At 41.8% G+C, this 20,889-nt stretch overlaps 1 protein-coding gene across 4 annotated transcripts in view; it reads left to right on the top strand.

The window, feature by feature from the left end:
* The window catches only part of NDEL1 (nudE neurodevelopment protein 1 like 1), a 65,680-nt gene that overhangs the window by 22,247 nt on the left and 22,544 nt on the right, over positions 1 to 20,889 (top strand). For 3 of the 4 annotated variants that reach the window (XM_017850551.1, XM_017850554.1, XM_017850553.1), the window contains exons 1-7: positions 694 to 883; positions 9,226 to 9,323; positions 10,663 to 10,816; positions 11,703 to 11,851; positions 13,510 to 13,646; positions 15,682 to 15,855; positions 19,985 to 20,076. In XM_017850551.1, coding sequence (XP_017706040.1) covers positions 9,238 to 9,323; positions 10,663 to 10,816; positions 11,703 to 11,851; positions 13,510 to 13,646; positions 15,682 to 15,855; positions 19,985 to 20,076 — 792 coding nt within the window. In that variant the 5' untranslated portion in view covers positions 694 to 883; positions 9,226 to 9,237. Of the gene's footprint in view, positions 1 to 693; positions 884 to 9,225; positions 9,324 to 10,662; positions 10,817 to 11,702; positions 11,852 to 13,509; positions 13,647 to 15,681; positions 15,856 to 19,984; positions 20,077 to 20,889 lie in introns of those variants that run through there. The other variant, XM_017850552.1, reaches the window with a different exon arrangement.

The following is a 20,889-nucleotide window of genomic DNA, read 5'->3' on the forward strand; positions in this document are numbered from 1 at the left end:
TCTTGGGGCCCTGGAGGGGAGAAAGCCACAGCCATACACACACGTACACGCATGTATACAAAATGAATATATGCTCAGATATATACAATATATAAATGGGCAAATATAAAATCCCCTTGGTGCCAACGAATCCATTCATTCATTCATCAAATATTTGAGCGTCCACTTTGCCTAGAACCAAGTTATCTGTTGGGATGAGCAAGGCATAAGAGGTTCTAGCTCTCATAGAACTTAGAATTCTACTGGAGGAAGATGAGAACAAATACAAAATGTAAGCAGTGGAAGTGCTGTAAAAACAACACAGCTTCGTGGGAGTGATGCTTAGAATGCCCCTGGTGTTCCATTGGGTGTTCGGGCAGGGGGAATGGACTCGGAGGTGAACTATGAGCCGAGATTCGTTTTATAAACGGGAACACTGACACATGGACCCTTGAAGGGCCTTGGTGGCCGGAAAACTGAAGGCAGGTTCCCATCCGTCTTGGCACCACTCTCCCGAATAGCAGTTTCAGGGAACTGCTGAAGCCATAACCAGCCGGTCCCAGAATCCAAGAGCACCTGCGCACGAGGACGCCGTCAGCTTGACGTCAGCGCGCCGGGCTCTGGCCCGCCCCCTGTGACACTAGCCCCGCCCCGCCCCGCCCCGCCCCGCATACCCGCGCGCTGCCGCGCATGCTCCGAGCCCCGCCCCCGTGCGTCACAGAATGGTCTCGGACACCCAGGCAGTCCCTGACGTGTCGGGGAGGAGCCGGTCGCGGAGGTACGCGGAGTGGAGCTCGGGGCTGCGGAGGGGAGCTGAGCCGAGCGGCTGGGCGGGCCTGGCCAGGCCAGCGGAGCGGAGACGTGGGTCGAGCGGCGGTGAACATGCGCTTTTGACACATTGGAGGTGAGCCTGCAGCGCGGGGCCGCTCCCTAAGGGGCTGCGCTGGGCCGGCGGCGCCGAGGCCTGCCCTTGGGGAGCCTTCTCGGCCCGGGGCCGTGTCTGAGGCTCTGCCGGGGCGGGCCGGGCCGGCTTCTGGGGCGGCCAGCCCGGGGACAACTGTTCCAACCGCTCTGTCCCCTCCCTTCCCTGGTCCGACGTGTGGTCCCCCAGGGGCGCCTGCAAGGGAACGATCCCGGTAGCCTCCGGAGGATGTGCCCCGTTCCGGGTGGGGTGAGGGCTGGCGGTGACGGAGGCCGGGACGTGGCACCGCGGGCTGGGGCGCTGGCGGCGCAAGGAGTGGCCCAGTCGGAGGTGGCAGCGGCGCGCCCAGCCCGCCTCCTCCTACCCCCTCCCCGAAATTCCTTCATTTGCGAGGGTGTCTTGGAGCGGGGTTGCATTTTGATCTCGCAGTGCCTCTCTCCCATGGGGGGCGAGAGCGCGAGCAGCCCACGTTGGGCTCGGATTGGCATTCCCCTGACTCCCGCCCAGAACTGCTAATCATCCTCCCCTGGAGTTCGGGAAAGTGTCACCAACTGGCTCGGGTTACCTGTGCTCCACTCTTTTCTAGCCGTAAGCCACGAGATGACCCTTTAAGTTTTGCAAAGCAGGTGAAAGTTCTATCCCTACTAATTATTACGTTCTATTTACGTAGCACCTTTACACGCTTCAGAACTCTCTTTCTATCTCTTTCGAACCGCATCACCTTGTGGTTGCAGCTGATTATGTTATCGCCATTTCGATGGAGAAATGGAGCTGGGATGGGGGTAATTGATTTATACTTAGGTTCAATCAACTGGTGAGTGGCTTAGCTTGGGTCATAATTTACATTTCTAGGCTCGGAGTTCTGGTTTCTTTTTTTTTTTTTTTTTTTTTTTTTTTTTTGAGACGGAGTCTCGCTCTGTGGCCCAGGCTGGAGTGCAGTGGCCGGTTCTCAGCTCACTGCAAGCCCCGCCTCCCGGGTTTATGCCATTCTCCTGCCTCAGCCTCCGAGTAGCTGGGACTACAGGCGCCCGCCACCTCGCCCGGCTAGTTTTTTGTATTTTTTAGTAGAGACGGGGTTTCACCGTGTTAGCCAGGATGGTCTCGATCTCCTGACCTCATGATCCGCCCATCTCGGCCTCCCAAAGTGCTGGGATTACAGGCTTGAGCCACCGCGCCCGGCCTCTGGTTTCTTTTCATGGGATTTTTATACCCTTCTCAGCTAGAAAACAAGGCAGAAAATGTGACTTGCCAAAGATATGCCAGAAGTTGGTAGATTACTTAATTATTTTTGAGCAAACTCACCTAGGATAAAACTGCTGCTCAGTCATGAGAAAAATCTTACTGTGAAGCTTGTTCAGGAGTTGCTGGTTAACATTTTGTCTGCTAAACTGTGTTGCTCTTAATATGCTTAAAAGACAGGGTAATGTCTTTGCTAAATCATGAAGTTGATGGGCACAATGCAGCGTTAAGTCATGGTCTGAAGAGAAGTAAAGGGAAACCAACTGAAATATCTCTTCTGAATTATTATTAAAATTATTGTTATTTAAAATTAGAGTGCATGAGAAACAAAACCTTTGGCCAGCCCTGGTTAGAGGTTGACTTGATCCAGATGGAAGTTGTTAAATCTTCTGAAACTGTAGTTCTTTTGATTTTTTTTAATTAAATAGATTGAAGTTGGATAAGGAGCTTAAAATAAGTAGGAACCTTAGTAAAACTTAGATCTTGCTTTCATGACATCTGCAAAACAACTTATTTTCATTGTAAACCATGCTGAGATAAATTTGGTTACTAAAGCTTAAAATTACTTCTGACGTAAGTTTCTGAGCACTCCATAAAGTAGAAAAAGAAGTCTGATAGAATCAAAGAGAGACCATGTTTATGATCAACTTCGAAGAGTTAAAAATTCTGTAAATGTCATCTTTGAGAGCAGTAGAATTTCAGTAAAAAGGCATGTATTACCAACATACCAACATGGAAGAGCTCTGAAAGAACTCTTCCAGCGTCATTAGTCCATCGTAGAACTGTTAACCAGAAACAATATTGAAAATAGATTTTCTTACCATTGTACACAGAGTAATTTCCTTGTAAATAAAAGGCATTTTGGACGGGCTGTTTTAAATTCAAATGAGTTGATTGTTGCTAGGTTTCTGAAGGTCATACATGGTATGATAATGCTTTACGTAAAAATTGTCATGCTTTTGAGACTCTGTCCATATTGAGACCTGGTATTAAATAAAGATGGGGTGGGGGTGGGCAGAGAATAATACTTTTTTTTTTTTTGATGGAGTCTCCCTCTGCCGTCCAGGCTGGAGTGCAGTGGCACGATCTTGGCTCACTGCAACCTCCACCTCCTGGGTTCAAGCGATTCTCCTGCCTCAGGTGCCCACCTGTCATTTGAGTATCTGCAGTGGTAGCAAATTTTATTATTTGTAAATAATCTGATTTTTGTTTTCATTTTTTTGGAGACAGGGTCTCATTTTGTCACCCAGGCTGGAGTGCAGTGGAACGATTACGGCTTACGGCAGCCTGAACTTCCCTAACTCAAGCGATCCTCCCATCTCAGTCTCACGAGTAGCTGGGACCACAGGTGCATGCCACCACACCCAGCTCATTTTTGTATTTTTGTTAGAGATGGGGTTTCAGCATGTTATCCAGGCTGGCTTGAACTTCTACGCTCAAGTGACATTCCCACTTCAGCCTCCCAAGTGCTGAGATCATATGCGTGAGCCACCATGCCTGGCCGGAATCTGATTTTTAGAAAGAGTAAATCTGATGGGTGAAAGTAGGGCGATAGAGCTGGATAATACCTGTTAGGAAGCAATAAAGATGAGGTGTGACTACAAAGTAAGAAGGTTTGCTTTGTTCTTTTTTTTTTTCTTTTATTTGAGATGGAGTCTCGCCCTGTTGCCCAGGCTGGAGTGCAGTGGCACAGTCTCAGCTCACTGCAACCTCCTCCTCCTGGGTTCAAGCGTTTCTCCTGCCTCAGCCTCCTGAGTAGCTGGGATTACAGGTGCCTGCCACCACACCCAGCTAATTTTTTTTTTTTTTTCACATTTTCAGTAGAGACGAGGTTTCACCATGTTGGCCAGGCTGGTCTCGAACTTCTAACCTCAAGTGATCCGCCTGATTTGCTACTGATGCATCTACTCACTACTTGGGTGACTTTGGGCAGGTTACTTACTCAGTGCCCCATTTCATTTCCTCACCTGTAAAATGGGGATAATCATTAAAATGAGCCAAAGTGCTGGGATTATCGGCATGAGCCACTGCGCCTGGCCTGCTTTGTTCGCCTGCTTTGTTCTTAATGTGGCTCATAAAGGCTATTCATAAAACTTTTGGAAATGTTTTCAGCAATGGTGATATCACTGGAATATGCATATAGCTTCTCGAAATGATCAATTTTAAATAATCATCTGCATGTTTTAAATTTTGAAGCCTGTTTACTTTGTGGTCATACTTGAAAGTTCTGCTATTGAACTACCAATTTTTATTTTTTTTAAATTTTTTTAATTTTAATTTTTTCTTTTTTCAGACAGAGTCTCGCTTCTGTTGCCCAGGCTGGAGTGCAGTGGCGCAATCTCGGCTTACTGCAAGCTCTGCCTCCTGGGTTCACGCCATTCTCCTGCCTCAGCCTCCCTAGTAGCTGGGACCACAGGTGCCTGCCACCACGCCTGGCTAATTTTTTTATTTTTAGTAGAAACAGGGTTTCACCATGTTAGCTAGGATGGTCTCGATCTCCTGACCTCGTGATCCACCCACCTCGGCCTCCCACAGTGCTGGATTACAGGTGTGAGCCACTGCGCCTGGCCTGAACTACCAATTTTTATTTAACTTATTGAACATTTATGTTTTTACTATGTGCCAGGTTCTGTCCTAAGTACTTTACAAATATTAGCTCACTTCATAACCTCATTTTAATGATTATCCCCATTTTACAGGTGAGGAAATGAAATGGGGCACTGAGTAATTAAGTAACCTGCCCAAAGTCACCCAAGTAGTGAGTAGATGCATCAGTAGCAAATCAGAACTTCCAGGTGTGACTTCAAACTTGGGCAGTTTGGCTTCAGGGTCTGGGCTCTTAACTACTATGCTATGCTGCTCCTATGACTTATTCTTGGTTAAATGTTTTACGTTGGTTTGATCTGGAGGAGCTGATGGTCCTTTTAGTAAATTATATCCAACATAGTAACCTAATACTGTTAGAGGGGCCAATAAGTGGGTTGTGAAAATAGCCTGTTGATTAGAAAAGTTATGGTCAACATTCAATTCACGTAAGATTCAGCAAGAAAATAAAGAATGTGGCTGGGCGTGGTGGCTCACGCCTATAATGGCAGCACTTTGGGAGGTCAAGAAGGGCAGATCATGAGGTCAGGAGTTTAAGACTAGCCTGGCCAACATGGTGAAACCCTATCTCTACTAAAAATACAAAAATTGGCCAGGTGTGGTAGTGTGTGCCTGTAATCCCAGCTACTTAGGAGGCCGAAACAGGAGAATTGCTTGAATCAGGGAGTCGGAGGTTGCAGTGAACTGGGATTGCACCACTGCACTCCAGTCTGGGCAACAGAGTGAGACTCTGTCTCAAAAAAAAAAAAAAAAAAAGAAAATAAAGAATGAGTGTGAAGTAAAATAATTTTGCTAGAATTATTTGACACTGAATGTAAGTAGTTGGACAAAGAGGATGCAAGGGCCAGAAATTGATTCTCAAAAAGTTTCATGCAAAAGGCTATTTAAAACCTGAGTTATTAGGGGACACTCATGGAAAAGTTGGTGTTGTATTAGGAATATGTCCCTGTTCAAGAACCAAAAGTCAGAGACAAATGGATACTCGCAGTACATCCAGAGGGGTAAACAATGCTATTCCTCAGGGATCACTACTTAAGCGCCCTTCAAAGCATTAGCTGCTAGTAGGTCCTCTGATACTATGTAAATGGGTCAAAACCAACAAAAAATACCCCCACATGGAAATGATTTGAAGTGGACTCCTGAATAACATTTATAGATTCAAAACAATCCTAACTCTTTTTGTGGAAGAATTGGCTCCACATTTAAACACCTTCAAATAAATGATCGATGCCAAGGAAGGTATCTAACAGTCATTAGGAACTTTCCTAATGATACTGGTTCACAGACCACACTATTGGCAATATCATCAAATGCTGCACAGTAACAGAAAGAGTACTGAAAACTCAAAATAAAACTGATCCAGCCGGTCAATCAAATGTTCAGTACAGAAGCAGCACTAGGCATTCAGCCCCAGAAAGGCAGATAGGTAATCTAGGGGCAATACAAAGCATGACAAAATATTTCAGGGACTGAGATGGCTGCCAAATCATTATAAGCTAAAAAGGCAAGAAGTAATCATTTTGGGAAGATCAAGGCTGACAGGTATTATCATCAAAGGCTACAAAACCAGAGGGGCATAAAAAACGAGAATACAATTTTGTTCACCAAATCCTGGAAGCTTCCAAGAGAGCAGCATATGGGACTTAGGGCAAAGCTAAGACCAAAAACAGGAAGTTCATCAATGGCTACACAGTCATGGAACTTATCCCAGTTGCCTCAAATAAGATAAAAGCAATACATTACAAATTTTAGAGTTGAAATCATTAACTTACAAAATGCTTTATATAAGGATCAGGACTTTCTTGTGTTGCTTTTTTTATTTTCCTGAGCTTTTAAATTGCTCTTTTTCTTAGTGACAGTAGAGTAACACGTCTTCACTACAACCTTAAATATATCTAGCTTTTTACTCGTGCTCTATGCTATCTGTTCTGTGGGATTCCTTGTTTTTCTTGGTGTTGTCCATCTGTCTGAAGCATTCTATGGGCCAGATGGACTGGGCTTCATCCTGGGACTTCTCGTTGCAGCCCTAGGTTGGAGCCTGTCTTTCCTGCATCCCATGCTGTCCAGGTCATGATTTTCTCCCTTCTTTTGTACTTGTCTCAGGAAATGTGTAGGAGGTAGCCCTGCTGACTTTTTTTTTTTTTTTTTAAGTCTTTGTCTAGTACCTCCTGAGTTCTTGTATAAGAAAAAATCTCATTTCCTGAATTGTCTGTTTCCTCTCAGTAGGTCCTAAAATTTTCTTATTCATGCTACTGGATTTTCTTATTTATCAGATGGCTCTTGGTTGTCCATTTGTATTTCAGGGCTGGATGATGATGATTTGAGGTAGCTAGTGTGCAGTGGTTATCTCTAAGGTTCTTCCCAGAAATCCCATCAGCTCCCTGTTCTTCGATGTGGAGGCTGTACTGAGCCTATGTCAGTGACTGAATGTGGCTGCCCATGTGTCAGATTAATACTTTTGTCTAACTGATAATGATGAATTTTCTCATATTGATTTAATATATGGTGGTACATTGTGAGGTAGAAGTAAACTACCCACACATCTTTTTGCTCACTCCATTCCTGAAATAGGAATTCAGATGTTAATAAAGTGGTACTTTGAAAGTCAAGAGGGAATATTGAAAGGATGATTATAAATCAGTTCAGATATTTATTTATTTATTTATTTATTTATTTATTTAAGAGACAGGGTCTTGCTGTGTTACCCAGGCTGGAGTGCAGTGGCACAGTCATGGCTCACTGCAGCCTCAAAATCATGGCTTACTGCAGCCTCACTGCTTCTGGGCTCAAGCAGTCCTCCTGCCTCAGCCTCCCGCCTCCCAATGTGTTGGGATTATAGGCATGAGCCACCGTGCCCAGCCTCAATTCAAATTATTTATTGAACTTCCACTGTGTTCTGTGTTTGATGACGCAGAGAGATTTAACCGTTCATTCTTGTAAAAATAATTTTCCTTTTTTTTTTTGCTAAACCTTCCTGAGTGGCTTGTGCTAGATAAACTCGAAGTTCTCTGCATCTCCAGGTTTTTATTAATTTACTTTTTTTTTTTTTGAGATGGAGTCTTGCTCTGTCACCCAGGCTGGAGTGCAGTGGCGCAATCTTGGCTTACTGCAAGCTCTGCCTCCCGGGTTTACGCCATTCTCTTGCCTCAGCCTCTTGAGTAGCTAGGACTACAGGCACCTGCCACCACGCCCGGCTAATGTTTTGTATTTTTAGTAGAGACGGGGTTTCACCATGTTAGCCAGGCTGGTCTTGATCTCCTGACCTCAGATGATCCACCCGCCTCAGCCTCCCAAAGTGCTGGGATTATAGGTGTGAGCCACTGCATCCTGCCTATTAATGTACTTTTAAAGCTGGTCTTGAGTTCTTGCTGCCCAGTATGGAATAGGTTGAATGAATTATGGTTTTATTCAGTAAATATTGAGTATCCAGTATTGTGCAGGCATTGGGCTGAAACGGAAATAAGTAAACCAGCCTAACAGGCGACACAAAGGTATAAGCAAATGCATTGCTCTGTGGTAATTGTATCAGTGAAAGCATGTGTGGGGTACAGAGGTAGCAAAGAATGCAGGAGATTTTAATGCTGTCCAATGGAGGGCAAGAAAACCTCTCTGGAAAAGATGACAATTAGGTTTTAAGGATAAATAGAAGTTTTCCTATTTAGGGGATCCACTCCAGGTAGAGAAAACCTGGAGTAGCTTTCCAGACCTGAAAGAGCATGGTGTGTTAAGACAGTTTCGAACAGTACGGCCAGAATATAGAGTGGGATGTGTGGGGAGGGAGTGCTAGGAGACGGTAGGCATGCCTCTAGAGTGGGCCTGGCAATCAGTTGGGAGTTTTAAGTAGCCAGTCCAAATGTAAGTTAATTAAATTGCTTTTTTCCCCCCTCTCTGAATGCCTTGGGAGAAGAACCAGGATGAAAGAGAGATCATTGAAGTTGGAGATGAGTGGACTTTTGGAAGGAAGCTTTGGAAGATTTTAGAAATTTGATAATAGTAAATTATTGGGACTGTGGTGCCTGATTTTCTAGTAGGGTCACCTGGTATCAAATGTTCCAAGCAGATATTTTGAAGCAATTGTACCCCTGGGAAGGGCATGCATGCGGTAGCAGCATCTCTGACAATAAGCTTGCTTCTGTCTCCCGATTCCCAGAAGACCACGTGGCCTTAAACCGACGCTACACCTCTGTGCAGGGTGATTCTGTGGGCCCAAGTCACCCAGCACCTATGCTGCAACTGATAGTGCCTCCTGTTGCTTTGTATCAAAGGACTTTTGTCATGATCTCATTCACAATACTAGCGGTCCCTGAGAGTGGAGCTGTGAAGTGATTGACGTGCCTGAGTTGGAAGAGAGTTAGCCACTGGATCGCTCATGTTTTACTCCCTCCAGAATGCTGCAGTTCAGTGTTGTCCCAGATTTTATGCTTTTGCTTAGATTTCTCTGTTCGCTAATTTGTTAACAGTTTGTCCTTAATATTTCACAGGCTTTCTTGATCATGGATGGTGAAGATATACCAGATTTTTCAAGTTTAAAGGAGGAAACTGCTTATTGGAAGGAACTTTCCTTGAAGTATAAGCAAAGGTAATGTTGGAAAGCACAGTAAAAGTAGGGGAGGGCGTTTGGAATACACCATGTCTTGTTTGTGCATTTTTCTTTTTAACATAAAGCTAAATTTAGAATTGCAGATTTAGGATTCTAGGATTGAGATTCTAGAAACAGTCACCACATTGGTTATATTTAAATAGTGTAAACATGCCATAAGTCTTTATATTGTTCAAATTATTAAAATAGTAGGAAAACTGTCATTTATGATTTCTTCCGGTCGTTTGCCTCCTTTATGCTTTTTAGTAGACCGGGCCCTCTTTGGTGTGCTTTGGGGCACTGATTCTGCCTCATGATTTTGGTCATTTGGAGATTCTGATAAACTGTCTAGGGCTCCACAGAACAGACTTTACGTTCTCCTCAGGCAAGCATGATCAGTGTCTGGAGCCAGCAAAGCTTTGAGGGAGCGGGAGGAGCTTCAGGGGTATGGAACGTTTTATAAAATTTCAGTTATTTGGTTGGAAGAACTTTTAGGTAACAACCTTTTAAGCACCAAAACTTGTCTCAAATTTCTTTTTTAAAAATGGGATCTTTCTAAATAAAATATTGATACATTTTCCTATTTTGGTTAACAGAGTTTACTAAGTCTTATCAAACCTTTCACTGCCCTTTCATTATTGTTACCGAAGTCAGTTATTCTGTTGTGCCAGTGGATATGAAAGGTGTGTATCTATGGCAGGGTTCTTAATCTTTTTCTGTGTCATAGATGTCTTAATAGGCTGGGGTAGCCTATGGACTCAGCATAATATTTTTAAATGCATAGAATAATAGAATTACAAAGAAAATCAATTATATTGAAAAAAGTTATCTAAATATTAAACTAATTTGTGGCATAGTAATAGGTACTTCTCTATTAATGCATTAAATAAAAAAAGATACAGAAGTGAATGTAATAACTACCTAATTTTGAAATAGTCATGAGAATAAATGTATTTAGAGAGATATGCAGCAATTCTATGGTGATGTGAATATGATGTCTGTTGAATATCGTAGAAGGAAATGCCAAATTTGTTACTTTAATGAAAGCAAAATGCATTTTCTCGCATCTGAGTTCTGTGGTGGAAGAAGCTAATAGTATTGAGCCATGTAGCCTTACTTTTCTTAAATATTATAATCACTAACTTGTGGCTCCTTTTTGGGCTTGTCATTTTCATTGAACCCTGAATATATACAGTAAGAGATGCAAAACAGATTGTCTTTATATTTTATGACAGCATTAGCATTCAAGCAAAAATTATCCAATTGCTATAGAATCACCTCCAAGACAATCCTTGTGGTTCCTAGTGTAACTCGTCTTTCCCACTTTGTTTCTGATTAGCTTCCAGGAAGCTCGGGATGAGCTAGTTGAATTCCAGGAAGGAAGCAGAGAATTAGAAGCAGAGTTGGAGGCACAATTAGTACAGGCTGAACAAAGAAATAGAGACTTACAGGCTGATAACCAAAGACTGAAATATGAAGTGGAGGCATTAAAGGTAACTGCAGCGATAGACGCTGGTGTCTAATGTGTTGGGTTTTATTAAAATGAGAAATATATTTTTCAGGTGCTTAAGAGAAGCAGGTGACAAAAAATAGTTTGAAAAAAAGGCTTAAAGTGAAATTTTGAATAAAATGTTTTCTTTCATGGAACCAGGGGAAAAAGATGGTTTAGAGTTTAGGAATTCACTTTGAAACTTTGTAGCTGTCACTTTTCTAGCTATAATGTTCCTAGCTATATTATTATAGTTCCTATAATTTTCAAAAGCTACCTGATTATTTGTTTTGACAGATAGATTGCGTCATTCTGCTGTATGTATATAATTATATTGATAGGGAATATGCATTTATTTCATTATTGTTCATAGCCCTTTCAGTTTTGGAGTTTAGTTTGGGTTAAAATTTCCCTTCTAAAAGGAATTTTCAGGAGCAAAAGGATTAACTCCTTTCTCTGCCCTTCACCATCTGCTGTAGCCACATGCTTGAGGGTGTTTAGTGTCTGGGCAGTGGGTGGGTTTGGGGAAGGTTGGGTGGGCAGGTAAAAGGTAGGGAATTTGAACTCTGTGCTTACCCTGGGCCGCATTTAGCCTGAAAACCCAGAGGTTTCCTCAACAAGTTTGGGGATTTTGAGGCAAGGGTTTTTTATATTACTTCTTTTCAGAGAGATTGTTACTGGGTTTCTTTCTGAGAGGAGAATGGTTGACAGAATTTAACACGAGTTTAGGTACTTAGAATGAATGTGTCATTTAGTTGTTTTTAAAATAATTGTTACAAGAGTGTGGGTAAATTCCTCGGGTTCCCCCCCACCCTTTTAACTTGAGTTACCTCTTTATTAAAGAGGACTGTATATTAATGACATGTACTTTCCTATACTGATGCCTTCAGGAGAAGCTAGAGCATCAATATGCACAGAGTTATAAGCAGGTCTCAGTGTTAGAAGATGATTTAAGTCAGACTCGGGCCATTAAGGAGCAGTTGCATAAGTATGTGAGAGAGCTGGAGCAGGCCAACGACGACCTGGAGCGAGCCAAAAGGTAAACGAATGACTGCATTTTGTTAGAAAAAACCACGTTGGTAATTAGTGATTAAAATCTTTATTAGGCTCTTCCCCTAGATCTTAGTCCCAGAACATTTGCGACTGGTATTTCTTGTCACCTGTAACTCATCGGATGGAAAGGAACCCCAAATCCTCATCTCCCAGATAATGCCCTTCAAAGCTTTTCTCTTTCAATTTTTCTTTTTTCCTTCTTTCATACACTATGGTCGATCCTATTGGTTTTGTTTTGTTTTGTTTTGTTTTGTTTTTGTTGAGACAGGGTCTCGCATTGTCGCCCACTCTGGAGTGTGGTGGCATGATCTCGGCTCACTGCAACCTCTGCCTCCCAGGTTCTAGAGATTCTTGTGCCTCAGCCTTCCAAGTAGCTGGAATTATAGGCATGTGCCACCACACCCAGCAAATTTTTGTATTTTTAGTAGAGACGGGGTTTTGCCATGTTTTCCAGGCTGGTCTTGAATTCCTGGCATCAAGTGATCTGCCCGCCTCGGTCTCCCAAAGTGCTAGGATTATAGGCGTGAGCCACCTCCCCCAGCCTAGGTTTTTTTTTTTTTTTTTTTTTTTTTTAAAACTATCTCATGCATTCCCCCATCTTCCCTCTGTGCTCTTAACACTTCCATACTTCCTGTAGGTCCTCACATCTTATACCTGGATTCTGTAGTTACCTTCTAGCTGATAGGTCTTTATATTTCTATTCTTTTTTATTCTCTTTTGTTTTAATACTGACTGATGGATTTTCTTAAAATGTTGATTTCAGTTCACATTTTCTGAGCAACCTACAGTGGCTTGCTATCTCTGTTGCCAAACTTTTATGCATCTGTAATTAGTTGTTTCTTAACCATTCCAAACTTAATTCCTATTGCTTTATAATTGTTTCCTGGTATTTCCTTCCTTAATATTTATCCAGTAATCTTAAGTGAGTGACATGATGCTAAACTTACAGATGCGGAGCTAGTCTGGTCACTACCATTGGGTGTGACAGATACGTACATTCACTATGATAATACCCTAGTTAAAAACAGTGGGCAAGCTGCTTCAGGGCGTAAAGGAGGCAGCAGCCTGATTGGTTGTGGAGGGCAGCCAGTCAGAGGCTGAAGTGAAGTTGAAGTTACAAAGGGACACCCTATGCAAATGTCTGAGTGGTTGCAGCAAGCAAAGGGTCTTTTTGTGACTCTGGTCCTTTTGTGACTTAGATGTGGAAAGTTGGGGTTTTCCTTTTGATTTAGTTCTAGGAAGTCAGTGTGAATAGGCCTTAGGTTCCCTGACTTGGGACTTAATGTTTTAAACAAACTCTTACATATATTACAAGTTTTGAAAAGTTTTCTTTCTGAAAATGTGTAAACTTAAATTGTATTGTGTTCAAAACCCAGTGGAGATATAAATAGTGTAACAAACAGCCTTTCCGTAGGGAACATTAAGGAATAGATGGGAATTTAAGAGAATATATTGCATATATTGCCCAAATGATAGAGACACTAAGTGCCAGCAGTGGTCAGGAAGGGGCAGGATCATCTTCTTTGAATGGGACCAGGCTGGCTAGGTCAGGAAATGTCATGAGATAAACTGACAGTTTCCTTTTGTACTATCTGTTTGCACATGTTATTTATTTAATTCATGTACTCTAATTTTTCTTTTTAGGGCAACAATAGTTTCACTGGAAGACTTTGAACAAAGGCTAAATCAGGCCATTGAACGAAACGCATTTTTAGAAAGTGAACTTGATGAAAAGGAATCTTTGTTGGTCTCTGTGCAGAGGTTAAAGGATGAAGCAAGAGGTAAAATCTATAACTTAAAGAATACAATTGACCCTTGAACAATATGGGTTTGAATTGTATGCGTCCACTTATCCTCTGATTTTTTTCAACCAAACACAGATTGAAAATACAGTATTCATGCCATTCAAAACCCTGTATATGGAGGGCGGACTTTTCATATATATGGGCCGACTGTGGGACTTCAGTATGCGCCAATTTTGGTGTACGTGGGGGTCCTGGAACCAATCCCCATGTATACCGAGGGACAATTGTGTTTGTCTTCCCTTACCTTACTGTCCCTATGCCAGAAGAAGCTTAGAGTCAACTTTTTTTTGAGGCATAGTCTCACACTTTCGCCCAGGCTGGAGTGCAATGGTGTAATCTTGGCTCACTGCAAACTCCGCCTCCCAGATTCAAACGATTTTCCTGCCTCAGCCTCTCGAGTAGCTACGATTACAGGTGCCCGCCATCACACCCAGCTGATTTTTGTATTTTTAGTAGAGATGGGGTTTCACCGTGTTGGTCAGGCTGGTCTCGAACTCCTGACCTCATGATCCGGCCACCTTGGCCTCCCAAAGTGCTGGGATTACAGACGTGAGCCACCATGCCTGGCCCCATCTGGCTAATTAAAAAAATTTTTTCTTGTGGAGATGGGCTCAGTATGTTGGTCAGGCTGGTCTTGAACCCTTGGCCTTAAGTGATCCTTCTGGTTCTGTCTCCCAAAATGTTGGGATTACAGGTGTGAGCCACTGTGCCTGGCTTCTTAACCATTTTAAAGTGTATACTCCAGTAGTGTTAAGTATAGTCACATTGTTGTGTAAATAAATTTTTAGAACTTTTTCATCTTGCAAAACTGAAACTATACCTTTTGAATAGTGACTACCCATTTTCCCTTCCCTTCAGCCCCTGGCAACCACAGTTCTACTTTCTATGAAACCTCATATAAGGGAAATTATACAGTATTTGTGACTGGTTTATTTTACTTAGCATAATGTCCTCAAGGTTTATCCATGTGTAGTATGTGACAAAATTTCCTTCTTTTTTAAGGCTGAATAATATTCCATTGTATGTATTCATTTTCTTTATCTGTTCATCTGTGGGTGGACATCGAGTTGCTCCCATCTCTTGCTCTTGCAAATGATGCCGCTGTGAACATGGGTGTGCAAATACCTCTTTGAGATCCTGTTTTGAATTCTTTTGGATACATGCCCAAAAGGGGGATGACTTTGTTCCTTTTTTAACGTAAGCAAATATTCTGTAGGTTAAATTGCATAATCGGAAAAGATAACATTAATTTTGGGTTAAAAACCTGATATTGGCTGGGTGTGGTGGCTCACGCCTGTAATCCCAGAACTTTGGGAGACTGAGGCTGGCAGATCATTTGAGGTCAGGAGTTCGAGACCAGCCTGACCAACATAGTGAAACCCTGTCTCTACTAAAAATAGAAAACAAATTAGCCAGGTGTGATGGTGTGCCCCTGTAATCCCAGTTACTTGGGAGGCTGAGGCAGGAGAATCTCTTCAACCCAGGAGGTGGAGGTTGCAGTGAGCCGAGATTGTGTCACTGCACTCTAGCCTGGGCAACAAAGCAAGAAGAATGACAAAAATTTAAACCACTCTGAATACTTCTTTTCTAAAACTAAATATTTCATCGTGATAATAGTTAATGCCAACCCATTTAAAATTACAAAAATGCACTTAGTTGATTTTGCAATAACCCCAAAACTACATCATTTGAAAATAAAAGCAAATGAGTTGGTGAAGAATATTTACTTTTGTGTGAATTGTACCGTGGACTCTGCACTGTTACTTTTGCATACGAGCATAAGTAATTTCTCTCAGATTATAACATTTTAAATTCTAAAAGATAATTTAGACAGTAGTTTTGCCATTTTTATTCCCCTAGAAATAAAAGTTGTTAATAATTAAATAGAAAATTCGTTTTTGAGAAATAGTAATTTAGGAAGAAGGTCTTTATGACATTTTAGATGTCACTTTTCTAGATATATTTGCTCCCTCTAGTGAGTATTCCTGCCCTTGTTTGGAATATTTTACAGATTTAAGGCAAGAACTAGCAGTTCGGGAAAGACAACAGGAAGTAACTAGAAAGTCGGCTCCTAGCTCTCCAACTCTAGACTGTGAAAAGATGGACTCCGCCGTCCAAGCATCACTCTCTTTGCCAGCTACCCCCGTTGGCAAAGGAACGGAGAACACTTTTCCATCACCGAAAGGTTTGTAATGTCTTTTCTTTTTGAGGCCGTGTGTTAGATGATCAGCTTAAGGGGGTTTGTTGCTGAAGGCGGTTGCTAAGGTTTAAAGAGTAATTTTAGTTTAAAAGTTGGTGAAGTCTAGTGCTATGTGAAACAGAAGAAGGAATTGTTTTCCTAGGCCACTCATACATAGGAAACAGTGAAACAATGGCTACATTTAAGATGAGATTTTTAAAAGTTAAAGGTTTTTAAGGAAAGTTTATTTTTTGATGATAGCAATAGATTTTGCGATTACAGCAGTACGTTTAGGTAGAAAATTTTAAAAACACAGAAAAAAAAGAAAATAAAAATCATGTTATCTTACCACTTACAGGCACCCACCATTAACATTTTGAGTTTTTTTTTCTATTGTGTGCTTGTGTATGTTTGTGCACATCTCTTTGTCACATACAGATTTGGGGATGATATTTAAATACAGTTTTATTTCTTCCTTTTGCCACTTTCCATATCCTGGGAGACCTGAGGTGTTTCTACATAGAATGTACAGAGAATCATTAAGTTGCCTTTCAGACTCATGTAAGACCAGCTTGAGTAGACATGCCCATTCTGTTACATGCTTCAGGAGCTGCCATTTTCAAAAGCATCATTCGGAGTAATTGATGATTGGCACATACAGAATACTCACATTGCCATCAGCCAGTGTGTTTTTCTCAATCCACATAAGCAGAAAAACCGTCTAGTAGCCACTAGATAGAACCTTACAATAGAATCCTAAAGCTCTCAATTGAGATTTGTTTAGATTTTGCAGCTCGCAGTTCATATTTCAGCTACTCTCATCCCCCCATGCTTTTTTTTCCCCACCCTATATTGAAGCTGTCGTCCCACCCTTTGTAAAATATGGGGTTTTCTCTTTCAGAATGCTGTGTGGGCAGCTAGTACAGTGAGCTCTGTATGTCTCTGCTACTCAGTATATTATCACCAGCCCATGTGGCTATTTAAATGTATACTAAAATGAAATAAAATATAAAATTAAGTTTCTTGGTCACATTAACCACATTTCAAGTGCTCAGTGGCCCTTCAGTAGATAATTCCACTTGTCTTTGCCTTGTTACGAGATGATATCAGATAAAGTATGTGAAAGTGCTATATGGTCATAAGGTGTTACTAATTGCACTAGTATGTGCCAGGTTTACTGCTGAGGACAAAGGGCAGGCAATAGATTATTAGCAGTCACCAGGAGCCCTTGCGGTCAGTTTTTCAGACTAGCCACTTGTGTATTTGAAGATTTCCCAATTACATCTGAGGACTAACAGTTTTGGTTTTATGTTACTGATTAGAATTATGCAGATCTGAAAATCCTTTAGTTGAAGACTCATCAGAATACTGAAAACCCTCAGTTGAGGTGACACCCATAGGTGGTGCACTTTTTTTTTTAATAGCCCGTTAAGAGTTTTCATTCAGGGACTTGGGAAGTCAGCAGGACATGGAGCCTGCTCTGGCACATCATGAGATGTGCCAACTGTATGGCAGTAATATTTGCTTAATATATACGTTTTTAGGCTGGAACCAATAGCATGAATTTTCACGGGCTAACGTAAAAGCTGCTGTGTACTAGATCACTGCAATTTCATTACAAGAAAGCACAGAATTGGTAGGGTGCAGTGGCTCACGCCTATAATCCCAGCACTTTGGGAGGCTGAGGCGGGCGGATCACGAGGTCAGGAGATTGAGACCATCTTGGCTAACACCGCGAAACCCTCTCTACTAAAAATACAAAACATTAGCCGGCCGTGGTGGCGGGCGCCTGTAGTCCCAGCTGCTCGGGAGGCTGAGGCAGGAGAATGGTGTGAACCTGGGAGGTGGAGCTTGCAGTGAGCCAAGACTGCATCACTGCACTCCAGCCTCCGCGACAGAGCGAGACTGCGTCCCCCGCCGCCAAAAAAAAACAAGCACAGAATTGTGAGCAGCAGCAGGTAGTCAGAGAAATTGGTGAGATCTTAGAGCTGGTCTTTCTGAAGTGGTCTGTCTTTAATTGTATTTTATTTTTTACAATGTTTCTTTTCCTTTTTTTTTTGAGACGGAGTTTTGCTTTTTTTGCCCAGGCTAGAGTGCATTGGTGCGATCTTGGCTCATTGCAACCTCCACCTCCTGGGTTCAAGCAATTCTCCTGTCTCGGCCTCCCAAGTAGCTGGGATTACAGGCACCCTCCACCACACCCAGCTAATTTTGTATTTTTAGTAGAGATGGGGTTTCGCTCTGTTGGTCAGGCCAGTCTCAAAGTCCTGACCTCAGGTGATCCACCCACCTCAGCCTCCCAAAGTGCTGGGATTACAGGTGTGAGCCACTGTGCCTGGCCTACAATGTTTGTTTCTAAAAAGCATTTAATGCACCTTACCATAAAAGCACAGGTTTAATAACACCTAAAATATAAAACTCAAATAGGGAAAAATGAGATCTAGAAATCCCTGCCAAGAACAGTACAGCAGTGTTTTATAGCACATCGAGCACCTATTATATGTCATGCATTTTTCTAGATGCTGGGAGCGCAGTGGTAAGACAAAGCCCCTACCTGCAATGAGATTGCATTCTAGAGGAGAAGAAGGATAAGAAACAACAAAAACCCCACTCAAGTATTCTCGTTGCTGATTAGCACTCTGTGGAAAACAAACATAAAAAATAATAGCTAACCTTTATTGAGTACTTACTACGTGCATTTTTAAAGTACATTAACTAATTTAAACTTCACAACAACTTTATGATGAGGTAGTTGTTATTTATCCCCTTTTCCATATGGGTAACTTACCCAATGGCTGAACTGGATTTGTATACAGTAGTTCAGCTCAAGAGCCCTTAATCATGATGTCATATTATCTCTTAAAAATTAAGAAATGTGCACGACTGAAAACATTACTGAGTGCGGAAGAAGATGTGGGTAAATATCATGGTAAATACTATGATTCTGAATGGGAAGACTGAATTTTCTTACAGTATCCATTCTTCCCAAGTCAATCTATAATTTCAACTTCTAATAAAAAGCCGAACACGATTTTAAAAATTGCTATGTTGGTATTAAAATTATTCTGGAATAGTAAATGTGCAGGAACAGCTGAGAAGAGCTTGAAATAGGCTAATAACAAGAAGGACCTTTGCTTTTTGAGATATCAAAATGTATTTTAACATTATAATAATTAAAGTAGCATACTTCTGATAGAATAGGCTAATAATTCAATGGAACGGAAATATATTCATATATTTAGGGAATTTAGTTTATAGTTATAGTGCCATTTCAGATGAGATGAGTTTTCCCTAAATGATACTAGGACAATTGGCTATCCATTTAGAGGAAAGAAATTAGGTATGTGTCTTATAGACACTATAATTTTTAGGTGAATTAAATGATCTGAATGTAAAAAACATAGAAAAATACTAAGAGAAAGTGTGGGAAAGATTATGACATTAAGATGGAGAAGCCAAAGGTTCTCCTACCAAAACACAGCATTTACAAGATGAATGTCACACTGAGAGATACAATGTATGTAAGAGAAAGGGTGAATATTCAGAATGTATAGAACTCTTACAGATAGATTACAGGAGGAAAGATAAACCAGTGGAGAAACATACAAAGACTAAACAGCTGATTTTCAGAAGAGATTCAAATGATTAGTTACTATGGAAATAGAAAGTAAAACAACGTGACTATCAAATTGTCCAAAAAAAAAAAAAAAGATAATACCTAGTATTATCAAGGGCACCCCACATAGATTGCTGATGTTAGTACAGGCTTTTAGAGAGCATTTTGGCAGGGTCTGTCAAGGTGAAAAAAATGGATGTATGCCTGAGCCGGCAGTTCTATTTTAGGAATCTCTTTTCCAGAAATACTTGTCTAGATGTGTAAGAGTATATGTCCTTGTAGCATTACTTGATATAATTTAATTATATATATTTGATATAAAAATAAAAATTTGATATAATGTAAATATCCACCCATTGGAGAGTGGTTAAGCCTATTTATGGTATCTGTACTTTGTCCATAGTTGGAAGTTGTTTGTTGATATTGCGTTGAGTGTTACACTACGTTGTAACATCAACAACAAAACCCAAATATCAAGGAAACTGCAAGTGTAATCACTCAGCTTTTATTTTTCTCTAGCTATACCAAACGGTTTTGGTACCAGTCCACTAACTCCCTCTGCTAGGATATCAGCACTAAACATCGTGGGGGATCTTTTACGGAAAGTAGGGGTAAGTTTCAATTATTTATCACTAGGTGTTTCTACTGACAAGGTATTGAATTATTTCTTAATTTGAAGTGAGGGAAGAAAGAAAGGAGACTTTCCCGTGGTAAAGGCTGTCATGAAGCTGACAGGCAAAAACATCCACTGACTGGCCAGAGGCTAGTCCAGATGACCCTTCAGGATGCCCCTGCACAAGAGCCTGTACCTTGAGCTCTGAGGTTCCCACCGGGGCATTCTTCCTGTTCTCCATTCCTGTTTCAACAGCACGACGCCTCTGTCCTTGTCTAGAATACTTTGTCTAAGGCCTGCTGTGTGTCTTCTACCACCCTCATCCTGGTCTTTACTGTTGTCTGCCGTCTTCCTGGTCATTCCCTTGTCTTGTGCTTGTGGGACTTTAACATTTGGCTCATGGCATTACTCTCTATTCTTAGTCTTGCCCACCTTATTGTTCCTTGGCCACCTCAACTTCAGTGCCTTCTCCTTGGTGTGAGCCTTGTATTCCAGAACAGTTTTGCTTCTGAAATATTAAACCCAGCCAGACGCGGTGGCTCACACCTGTAATTCCAGCATTTTGGGAGGCTGAGGCGGGTGGATCACTTGAGGTTAGGAGTTCGAGACCAGCTTGGCCAACATGGTGAACTCCCATCTCTACTAATAATACAGAAATTATTCTGGCGTGGTGGCAGGTGCCTGAAATCCCACTACTTGGGAGGCTGAGGCAGGAGAATCATTGGAACCCAGAAGGCGGAGGTTGCAGTGAGCCGAGATTGCACCACTGCCCTCCAGCCTGGGCAACAGACAGCAAGACTCCATCTCAAAA

The sequence above is a fragment of the Rhinopithecus bieti genome, unplaced genomic scaffold (assembly GCF_001698545.2).
Source record: "Rhinopithecus bieti isolate Rb0 unplaced genomic scaffold, ASM169854v2 scaffold_32008, whole genome shotgun sequence".
NCBI lineage: Eukaryota > Metazoa > Chordata > Mammalia > Primates > Cercopithecidae > Rhinopithecus > Rhinopithecus bieti.